Raw genomic sequence first — 11908 nt, 5'->3', positions numbered from 1 at the left:
CACCGGAAACAGAACCCAGGCCCTTGGCAAGACAGACAGGCGTTCTTAACTATCCAGCATTCCTCCAGCCCTGGGGAACACGTTACTTAACAACACACTTTAATTTGTCTCTAGTACTATGGGCTGAGTTTGCTTTGTAACAAAATAAAATTTTGTCCTGACTATGACTCTATCCCGGTCACTTCTCCTCACTGTGGGACTGTCTGCTGTTCGGATCCAGGGTGATCTGTTGTTGTACTGCTGACTGGATTCTCAGGGGGATAAGAAGGAAGCAAACTGCAGGACATCCTACAGCCTGTTGGGGTAAGCGGATGCCACAACAGATGGACCTCTGGGAGGACTCTTTCTGTGCGCATCAGTGTGCCTTCTCTGAGCTGTGTGTTATGAATCTGTCGAGACAGCCTTGTTCGGTTTACACCATCAATGATGAGGTTTACAACCTGGCAGGTGAGGTTAAGATGAGAGCCACAAGGAAGAGCTCCTCTTGAGGAAAGAGGGATGGCTTAAGTTCTAGGATTCTTGGTGGCATTTGCCTTTAATCCCAGCACTCCGGAGGCAGAGGCAGGTGAATCTCTGTGAGTTCAAGGCCAGCCTGGTCTACAAAGAGAGTCTAGGACAACCAAGACTACACAGAGAACCCCTGTCTCAAAAACAAAAACAAAAACAAAAACAAAAACAAAAAAACAAAACAAAACAAAAAAAAAAACAAAAGCAAAAACAAAAAACAAAACCAAAAGAAAAGAAAAGGATTCTTTTCATTTTTACCAGAAGTATTTTAGGTTACATGTTGGAGGTTGGTCTGATGTATTTTGATGCTAATTACTGCTTGCTGTCTCTGCCCCACCTGTACTTTGCCTAAGAGCCTAACCTGTTTGACCAATAAAAAGCTATCACACCTGGGCGGGGCATATAGGATAGATGTGGCTAAGGTTCCAGGGCTTGGGGAGACAGGGAGAATCTTGGGAGGAAGGAAGACCGGAGGAGAGGGAGAAGAAGAACACTGTGCCATGGGTTAGGTGGAGGAGAAGCACATGGCTGACGTGGATGGAGACTTGGCCCAGATGATGATAATTAGCAAGGATTTGGGATTATGGATGGGAGGTAGCTTGATAGAAATTATTAGAAACAGATGGCATGGGAGTGGGGTAGGTATCCCATACCTGCCCCACTATGGGAAGTAGTTTAGAGGAGTGGGGGAGGGTGCCTGAGAAGTGGGGGGGGTGCCTGAGAAGTGGGGGGGTGCCTGAGAAGTGGGGGGGAGGGTGCCTGAGAAGTGGGGGGAGGTGCCTGAGAAGTGGGGGGGTGCCTGAGAAGTGGGGGTGCCTGAGAAGTGGGGGTGCCTGAGAAGTGGGGGGGTGCCTGAGAAGTGGGGGGGTGCCTGAGAAGTGGGGGGGTGCCTGAGAAGTGGGGGGGTGCCTGAGAAGTGGGGGGGGGTGCCTGAGAAGTTGGGGGGTGCCTGAGAAGTGGGGTGCCTGAGAAGTGGGGGTGCCTGAGAAGTGGGGGTGGCCGAGAAGTGGGGTGCCTGAGAAGTGGGGGAGGGAGGCCTGAGAAGTGGGGGGGGTGCCTGAGAAGTGGGGGTGCCTGAGAAGTGGGGTGCCTGAGAAGTGGGGGAGGGAGGCCTGAACTGAGTCTTCTCACCAGATCAAGTCGATTCGAAAAGAAACAAGCGAAACCCAGCTTTGGATCGCTAACTCGCCCTTCTAACCTCGCACAATGAAACGCGCTTTGGATCTAAGCACTCTGACTTAGGAATTTAATATTTCAGAGTTTAGCGCATATCTGAAGGTCTAGCACAGCCACATTGACTGCCACCTCTGGGGAGTGACATGTTAGGTAGAAAAGGTGACAGAAGTAACAGCAACCCAAACGAAACTCCGGGTATGCAGAGGCAATCGCCCTCAAGAAGAGGAAAGGCAGATCTGGATGCCAGGCTACGCGATGCCAAGACAACGTCAGAGGCTGGATTTGAAGTGATACGTGGCTCAGGCACCTGGCTGTTTGGGCTACACAGTTACTAGCAGATTAGACTGGTGTCCATCCTCAGGGGGCTCCAGGCGTTCCTGTGGCCGCTGTGGTTGTAGAAACGTGTGTATAAGGGAAAGGGCTAGCTGCTTGTCATAGCTATGAAAAGGAAAACCCAGAATGCACCCCGAGTGTCTTCAGAATGTCAAAAAGTCACGTGTTAATTGAATTCAGCATAAAGTGCCAAAGTTTTCCCCACAGTGATGACATCAGCAGGGTCTTCCCGGTAGGAAACCATGTCTTACCACTCCACGGGGCTTAGAAGTTGCACTAATTCTAACAAAAAATGAAACTAGCACCCACATTTTGTTTATTCGACATAAGGTCTTTTTCCAAGATGGTGTAAGTTGTTGTTGAAGTTTTTTTTTTTTAAGGCTTCCAGTTATATCGGCATTATTTCCATTGCTAGAGCCTCTCTGATCAAGGCTAGGAGTAACATTTGTTCCTAAAGAGGCTCCAGATTAAACACCACTCCGTTTAGCTTTTAGAGCTCAGGCATCTTTGGCAGAAGAGGGTACAGGAAAACTGTTAAGAGCCGCAAGACAGGGAGAGGGGGCTGTGAAATGCTGTGTGTGTGTGTGTGTGTGTCTGTGTCCTCATCCCCCCCAACCCCCACTCCCCACCCCTACCTCCCCCCGACCCCACCCCACCCCTGGCTTGGCATAGCTGTGCAGCCATGACCTCACAGTAGCTGTGACTGCCTACGCAAGACTGAGCCTAGCAACAGTCAATCACGGACTGGAGGAGAATTATTGGCTGCTACGGATCCCAGGGAAGGAAAAGTCATTGTCTTCAGCTGTGTACCCACTTTGGAGCCCACAAGTCCCAAACCCTTGGCCACACAGACAAGCCTGGTTAAACTCAACGTGCCTCAAAACAAAACCAAATGGCACCTGGGGAAGGAGCTTGTAGGGAGAGTGATGGGGTGGGAAGATTAGAAGGTTGGGGTTACAGAAAGCAGGGGATTTCAGTACATACATGAAACTATCAAAGAACAAGTTATTTTGTAAAAAGAGTCACAAAATAGATTTTTAAAAACATTTATTGAAACAAGACTCTGAAGAAATTTTGGCTAAGCAATGTTATCAACCTGCTATATATGACCATGTATCTTAGGAAAAAAAAAATTTTTTTTTTTGAGTCAAGATCTTACATATTTCAGGCTGATCTCAAACTCACTATGTAGCTTAGAACTTGAACTTGTAGGAATGATCTTCCTGAGGCCATGCCTAGTTTGTACAGTGCTAGGGATCAAACTCAGGGCTTTGGGGGCATGCTAGGTAAAATTCCCTGCCCATCTTTATTTTGAAACCTGAGTTGTTCTGATTGGTATTCAGTTAAGGCAAATCGATTAGGGTTCTTTTTTTCCTCTACTAAAAATGTAAAAAAATAAAAATAAATATTTTTGTTTTAATAATTCCTAGAATTGCCTGTGCTCTGGTTGCATAGTATTAAAAGGATTCAGAGTCCTAGGGTTAACCTGACTGCATGACCCATGCTAATGTCACGAGTCTTGCCAGAACAAATTAGTTTTGTAGAAAGTTCCTGTGCACAGTGCGGCTAGAAAAGTCAACACAGTTTTCAGGTATAGACTCAAAAGCATGCTGTTAGATTTGTTACTTCAGGAGTGTGAGGTTATTTGACATATTGAATAAGAATCCTGTTACCAACTCAGGAAATACTGCTTACTCAAAAGTAACCATCCAAGACCTTACACACTTTCGAGAAATTCCCAAGTCTGATATTGGACTGGCTTAGATCAAGGTCAAAGACCAGGGTAGTCAGTGGGGATCTTAGACCCCCCAAGAAAGAAGGTACTAGATTTTTCAGAGAAAGAGAAACAAACTTAAAGTAACAGTCATGGGCAGAAGAGATGAGCAAAGATGACTCAGAAAGCAGTGTCTGCCAGACGACTGCAGATCATAAATTGATTGTGAGGGTCCACAGGGGCAGTGACTCAGAGTCACATCAGAGTGAGAACACGACAGACAGATCTGTTGAGGAGACACTCTGGAACACCGTCTCTCATCAAAGCACTGCTCAGTCCCAGGACAGCTGAAGAGCTGGGGGTCGGTGTGAGCAGAGCTGTTGTTCACTGTAGACCACCCTGGCCTGCGGCTCTGCCTATAAAATTATCTGCATATCTCGGAAGGCAAGAGCTCATTAAAGGGGTCCCAAGGAGGCAGGAGAAGGCTCTTTGTGGAGCATGAAGGCAGCCTTTCAAACACAGACCCTGCCCCCCCCCCCAATTCAGCAGCAAAAAAAAAGTTTGGTTAACCTCCTTTCCCCTTGGTTTATATGTGGTTAGCAAAATAAAAATTTCATTCTTTGTTCCTTTCTTGGAATAAAACACCAAGCATCCTGGGAGAACTGGGATTCAATTAGCTAGTTGGCCTTTTAAAGGTCAGAATTAGAAAACTAAGGATTAAATGAGACTGACTTTATTAAGGAAGAGAGGTTAGTGGGGCCTTCTGCATTCTGTTCCATTGTTTTTAGCACCTGGGTGTAGAATTGTCATAACTGACGGCCTGATAGCCACCTCCAGGAGTACTGAGGATGGGAGACTCTTCCCAGCCCTACAGGAAACGCTGTGTATCAAGTGCAGGCGAGACCAGAGCACAGTGAGCCACAGCTGCCACCGGTACAGCTGTTCTTTGCTCAGCCTTGACAATTTCCAAGATACAGAAGGGTGACAGACGATCCCAACCTGGATGTGTGCCTTCTACGCCCGCACAGTGGAGGCCAGGCCTGGGTTGAGACAAGATCGGAACCGTAGCTTTGAGATGGGGTAATTAGAGGTGATCTTAGCGGAGAAGAAAAGGGTTGCTTCTCTCTTGAGAGACTGCCATTTCTTCGACAAAGTCACTTTTCAAACGTGGCTGAAATGTGGCTGAGCGCAAGTCTGCTAGGCATCCAAGGATCTCCCATGAGGACTGTGCACTTTGTTGCTGTGTTTTCTCAGCAGGTAAGAAACAAGCTTAGCAACCCCCTGGGATGGTGTGGTAGGAAACACTTGCTTTGTTTGGCGTCTTTTCCATGACACAAAGTGTCCTTGAGGAACGTTCCAGTTCAATAGAGCCGCCCTGTCAGAGGGCGTGAATAACGAGAGGACATTATCCAAACCTGTTAGGTAGTAAGGTGACCCGGAAGAAGACCAGCTTCCTGATTCAAACCCTTGGGGGTGAAGCTGACCAATGGTGTCAGCTTAGAGTGATCAGGATGAGCGGGAAGGAGGCAGCGAGGAGGGGACACCACCGATCAACTCCAGTGCTATATACCACATGGGACACCTTCTCCCACCATGGCTGGTGGGCAGCCAGGTCTTTCCAAGACTTTGGCCCCTCATTCTTCCCAGACAGGGGGATGCCAGCATCTGAAGAGGGGGCAGTAGAAGAAACACCAAAAAGTCCTTGTGTCTACACTGATTTGAAATGAATTAAAACTTGTGTCCTCTTCGTCCTCCCTTGGCAGGCCCAGCAGGTGCCCTCAGGGAGTGCTCTCTGGGAAACCGTCAACGCCACTCAGACTCAGGATTCACTGTCACTGAAAAAGAAAGAAATTCAGGACAGAACAATAGCACAAGAAGCAAGGGCGAGGTGACCCCTTTACGGCCAAGGTGACTCAAAATACTAAAGCCAGCCCTGTTTAGCTTGCAATTTCCCCCCAAACAAGGGGCAGTTTGAGTTTCATAATTGATTCTTGAGGAAGAAATCCATGTAATCCAAGAGACAATCTCTAGCTCTCCAAAATCCATCCCCAGTGACTGGGAGAGAACCAGACGACGGAGGTGGGGGTTCCCGCCTTTAATTAAATGTAATCCCATTCCCAATGAATAGATGCCAAAAATCTTAAATAAAAAAAAAAGCAGCCCATGTGTTGTTTTCCTTCAAAAGTTTGTGGTCCTGGCTTATTTTCAACAGTGCATCGTGTTCAAGCCCACAGAGGGGTGGCCTGGCAGGGTTGGGGGTGGGGGCTGCTCTCTGCACCATTTACAATTCCATCATAGACATCTTGGGGTATAAATTAGAGACCCGGCATTTGAACATAACCATGCTCTCGGCTAATTTGTGCTTTGTTTGTTTTGAGTTTGGCTACCCTTGTCCAATACCTGACTTCATGGCTTTTCCCCAGTGCGTCAGGGGGCTCCATGTGCCTTTTCCTGGAGAGCAGGTGGATGATCTGCTTCCTTCTTAATGCTTCTCCTCTGGCCTTGGTGATCTCCCCCGCCCGCCCCTCCCCCCATTCAGACTAGCACATCTCTATTGACAGTCAACCCTGGCTGGAAGGGTGGGCACTAATGACCACAGTGAGCAGCTGTGCTTGGCTCTCCAGTGCGAGCGGTCTGTGCCTGTCTTCTGATTCACCTTCACTCACGCCCAGTAAAGCATCATGCGTTAGCTAGGGTGCACCTCTGTAGTCCCAGCAACTGCAGCCCAGGACACAGTGAGAGCTGTCTCGCAAAACAAACACAACAAGCCACAATAGATGATAGATCAGTCAGTAGACGGATGTGTCCTTGACAGGACAGAGACAAACTGGGAGGGTGGGGGTGGACACAAGGAAAGCCGTACAGGAGAAGGAGAGGAGGGCAGAACTGTATCCAAGGCAGGGGAATGAACAAAGGAAGACCTCTACAGCGAAACTTATTAAATATGGACAATGAATGGAAATTTTCAGGTTGTTTTATGGTGGTGCTGTTTTGTTTTGTTTTGCTCTGGGGTTATAACTCGGTGACAGAAAACTTGCTTACCACATGTACTCTTTAGGCCCTTGATTTGGTCACTACCACCACCCCCCAACACACACACATACACACACACACACACACACACACACACACACACACAGCAATGCTCTCTAACAAACTTTTAATTATATCACTCTGAAGAACACAAAGTGAACAAGTGAAAGCTTCATTCCTTGGAAACTGGGTGGTGTTGCTAAGGGCCAGAGCCCATCTCTGTGGAACAGAAGACCCCAAATTGCATGCTGTCCTTGGTGTTATCTATCTAGCAAGACCCTGTCTTGTCTGCAACACTGAGCTCTGTCCGATGGCTCTAACAGAAATAGTTTTCACAATTGTTGTAAAGCCAGTCAGTATTCATTGTTTGTTTGTTGTTTTTACATGGAAAATGCAGGGTTGGGGCTGTGGCTCAGTGGTAGAATGCTTGGCTGCCATGTGCAAGGGCCCTGGGTTCCTCTCCAGCAAGCCTGACCCCCAGAACAAAGAAAACAACAAAGCAAAACACCAGAACCTTCACTGTAGCTAATACTGTGGCGCTTACTCTCCCAAATGGTTTCTGTTCTAAAGATACGTTCTCCCTTGTTCAAAACAAGATCTCATTTGCACATTGCTCTGTGATCTCTTTGTTCACACAGGGTGGGGCGTGGCTCAGTGGTAGAGCTCTTCCTAGCACACGAAAGGTCATGGGTTCAATTCCCAGCACTACACCACACCAGCTAGAACCTCCCCCAATCTCTCCCTCTCCCCTCCCTTTTTAGTAACTATATAGCAACCTGTTAACCCATTAGATACTTTAAAAATGAGGCCTAGGAATGTAAAACAGCAGTTGTGTACTTGCCTGGTATATGCTGAAGCTCCAAATTCAACTCCTAGTACTGAAGAAAGGAAAAAAGGAAGAGAGGGAGGGAGGGAGGGAGGGAGGGAGGGAGGGAAGTCTTTCTTCTGGGTAGAATGCTACTAGATTTACCTTACCTATGCTTTTGTTTGCCTTTTTTCCCACCCACCCCCTTGTTTGCTTTTTATTACTGAAAAGAATATTATTTTTTTCTAAACATTAATTGGTAATTTCAATTTCTTCTTTTGCTAAGTTGATTATTATCTTTAAAATGGATCAATTATCTTTTTATTATGACTCATCTATTCTACAAAACACTCAAAACACTTCTCCAGTTTTTTGGTTTTGTTGTTGTTGGTTTTGTTTTGTTTTTTGTTTTTTGTGTTTTGTTTTTGTTTTTGTTGGTGCTGGTGGTGGTGGTGGTGGTGGTAGTGGTAGTGGTTTTTTGTATCTTTTGGTTTTGAGGCAAGGACTGCCTCACTCTGTGGCTGTTGTGAAGCACTTTCTTCTGAGAGTAAGGCCTTCCATCTTGGAGGAAACCCAGTTAAGGTCCAAGATGTTAAAGGTAAAGATTAAGGTCCAAGACCAACAGGATGGTCTAAGCAGAAGTGATGTATTCCAGCCTATAAGGAAGCTTCTAGGAAAGTCAACAAAAGCTTCAGGAAGTCCCCAAAACTGACCAGAGTCACCAGGTCCCTCCCTCCTCAGGCATGCATAAGTAAAGCACTGAAAGACACTCAGATGAGCCACCCTGACTGGAAGAGACTAGCTGAGCTGCGTGGCAAGGACCCTCTCTGACCTGCTGAGCTGTCTGCAGGCTGTGCCTGCAGCAGTGTGCAGCCATGCTGGAGTGGGTTTTGGTGAAATAGCTCTCTTTGAGCCATCTCTGCTCTACAAGAAACCCTAATCAAACTCATGGGTTCACCAAGCTGGACTTCTGTGGCAGCCTTACTTTGGTCTGTCTTCAGTTCCCTTTTGGAGCAGGTGGATGCTGTTCACACATTTAGCAGCCCAGGCTGCTCTGGAACTCACTCTGTAGACCAGGCTGACCTTGAACTTGTGTGACTTCCTGCCTCTGCCTCCCAAGTGTTAGGGTCATAGGCGTGTACCACTGTGCCAGGCTTTTATTTTCTTTTGCCTCTTTTTCAAACAGGATCTTCTTCTGTTTGAAGATAGCCAGGCTATCCTTGACCTTGCAGTGCTGCTCCTGCCTCAGCGCCTGAGTGCTGATGACAGGTGTGCGCTATCACACCCAGCTCTCCCCTAACGAGTGCTACCTGGTTCTGGCACAGCGGTTAATCTCTGACGCGTTTTCCCTGGGAGTCTCCCCAACACTGTATCCCAGTTTACAGACGTTTTCTCCTTTTAGATCATCCTGTCTATCTGTGTGGTGACTTTTCCAAACAGAATGTACATCAGGACTTGGAAGGGACGGGGCTGAGTTTGAAATGGTAACTTCACATTCTTGCCTTTGACTCAGCAGCACACTATGGCTTCCATTTGTTCAAGTCTTTTACGTGCCGAGGTAAAAGGACTGAAGGGCATGTGCTCAGCGAGTGAGGAGCTCAGATCCCAGCACCGGGTAATGAATGAATGAGTGTGTGTGTGTGTGTGTGTGTGTGTGTGTGTGTGTGTGTGTGTGTGTTTATGTATGTCGGTGTTCAGAGCGTGTGAGCTGGAGGAAGGTGTCCAGAGTCCTGACCTATCAGTCTCTCCCTGAGCCTGGAGCTAGGCTGTCAGCTAGCCACCCATAACAATTCTGCGGTCTCTGTCCCCCTCAGAGCCAGGATTAGAGTCAAGTGTGGGATCATACCAGATTTTTTACTGGGACCCAAATTCAAGTTCTTGTGCTCAAAGGCAAGCAGTTTTACCCGCTGCACCCTTGCCCCAGTTCTGGTAAATACATATTTGAGCCTTTCGAATGATTATTTCACGCATCTTGTTGTGGGTGTTAGCACTGGGTAGTTCCTTTTTTTTTTTTTTTTTTTTTTTGGTGATTTTTATGGGAGTTATAATGTTAGTATACACATTATATAGAGTATATATATAATATTATATATATATAGTTAGCATAGGAAGAATGATGTGGCGGAAGTTAGAATCAGAGCCCAGCTACTTCTTCGCTGTGCGACAAGGGGCAAGCTAACCTTTCTTAGCTTTAATTTACTTGTCTGATCTCATCTGCAAAACACGCTTAATAATTATATAGCTTATAGGCTTGAGGTAAAGCATGAGAGAGGCCCTCAGTTCCCAGCACCACACACTCACAGGGGAAAAAAATGAGAAAATGCAGGTAAAAGCCCATGTCACAGGCCTGGCACCCACATACGTGTTGGCGATCCATGTTCTGCAGACTGAGCACTGGCAAATGTTTGCCGGTTACGTGGAACACATTGTCTCAGAGATCCAAAGGCTTTAAGGAAACATGTTCAGAAGCACATCTTAAACTTCTAAAGAGAGCCGGGTGTGGTGGCACGCACACCTGTAATCTCAGCACTCGGCGAGGCAGAGGCAAACAGATCTCTATGAGTTCGAGACCAGCCTGGTCTACAAAACAAGTCCAGGACAGCCAAGGCTACACAGAGAAACCCTGTCTTGAAAAACAAACAAAATTTCTAAGGCAAAGCTATTTTTTTTTTTTAGCAGTGTTGTTCACTTAAGCCCCCCAAAAGCCAAGTGCTTGTGATCTCTGGAACATTGTAGAAGGGTGGCAGAGTCCCAGCGAGTCACAAACTGCTTCTGCTTTGATGGGACATCGTGTCATTCCCAGACAACAGCTGCCCCCCTGGTGTTGTTTTGTTTTGTTTTTTGGGGGGTTTTCGAGACAGAGTTTCTATGTGTACCCTTGGCTGTCCTGGACTTGCTTTGTAGACCAGGCTGGCCTCGAACTCACAGTGATCCACCTGCCTCTGCCTCCCGAGTGGTGGGATTAAAGGCTGGCGCCACCACACCCGGCCCCCCTGGTGTTTTGTGTGGTGTGATTCCCCACAAGACCTGTGGGTGAGTCAGCAGCCTCCTCCTTCCCCCGCCCCCAGCCCCCCCACCCCCTCAACCCTCAGGCCCAGCACAGTAATCCAGGGCATCCTCTGTCACAGGCTCATCGCTTGATTTAGTAAGATGCGTCTGCTGCTGCCTCCAGTTATTCATCATCTCTGGGAAATGATCAAATAAAGCCATGCGTTTTTAACTCTAGCAAATCCCGGAGTTCCCTGTTAAAGAACACCTTTGGCGAACTGCCACTGACTGCAGCAGGCACAATAGCAGCTCCACGCTCAGCCTTCCCCGCTTGCCACGGTCTGCACGCGTGCAGCTCTAGCAACTCATTTCTGATGGTGACATTAAAGAGCGATTTGTCTAGGAGTGTTATGTAAACATGTGGAAAGCATGGGACACCTCTCCACAAGCGCGTACAGGGACAGGAGGACAAGCTATAAAGCAAAACAAAGCACGGCTGTCTTTTCTTCAGGAAGGCGCTCGACCGGCATGCTGCCAGCAGAACTGGGGGGTGGGGGTGGGGGTGGGGGTGACCAGCTCCAGCTCAAACACCTCACCTCATAGCTCTGGCTCTGTTTGTCCAGACTGGACAGCCACTCTAACCCTCCCTGACCCATCTGTCTTGCAGCGCTCCTGAGTTATGGGCACAGCCAACGCGGCCGCCTCTGAAGATGGCGATGTGCCACCACTAAGCCCTTTTAGGGTCATGGTGCTCTGACTCAGTTTCGGAGAGTGTAGGGTTGAGTTTGGCACGAAGTCACTGTAACAATTACATCAAGCTCCCTTTCTCATCAATACGAAGGCCTGTCTTCCCGACAGAGGCCTGGCCTGGGTGGATGAAAAATGAGGCTCAGAATGAGCCCAAGACAGAGAGAGATCATGCCTGCCCTGAAGACACAATCCGGGACACACACACACACACACACACACACACACACACACACACACACACACACACACACACACCCTTGAACTCATGCACCTGCCTTTAACAATGCCATTCTGGGCATCAGTCTGGAGGGCACAAGGTTTTTTTGTTTGTTTGTTTGTTTTGTTTTTTGAGACAGAGTTTCTCTGTGTAGCCCTGGCTGTCCTGGAACTCACTTTGTAGACCAGGCTGGCCTCAAACTCACAGAGATCCTCCTGCCTCTGGGATTAAAGTCGTTCACCACTATCCTGATTTGAAGGATACTTTTAATGATTTTTTTAAAAAAGACTTGATAGGAAAACAGGGAAGAAACTAACAAAGGAAACACCGGAAGTGGCCACAGTATTTCCTAATACCTTCACCTTTCTCAGCACTGTCACCCAAC

General features: G+C 47.6%; 1 protein-coding gene across 1 annotated transcript in view; it reads right to left on the bottom strand.

Moving 5' to 3' along the window:
• Nucleotides 1-3046: 3046 nt before the first annotated feature.
• TMEM154 (transmembrane protein 154) overlaps nt 3047-11908 on the bottom strand; it is a gene marked incomplete at its 5' end in the record, with an annotated part of 71759 nt that continues 62897 nt past the window's right edge. Inside the window, one exon of the mRNA XM_084768448.1 lies at nt 3047-5565. Within this exon, the coding sequence (XP_084624574.1) occupies nt 5550-5565 (16 nt within the window). The 3' untranslated portion in view covers nt 3047-5549. The remainder of the gene's footprint in view (nt 5566-11908) is intronic.

Source organism: Acomys minous (assembly GCF_964271855.1).
Source record: "Acomys minous genome assembly, chromosome: 19".
In the NCBI taxonomy this organism is placed as follows: Eukaryota; Metazoa; Chordata; class Mammalia; order Rodentia; family Muridae; genus Acomys; species Acomys minous.
This window is presented reverse-complemented; position numbering and strand designations above follow the sequence as displayed.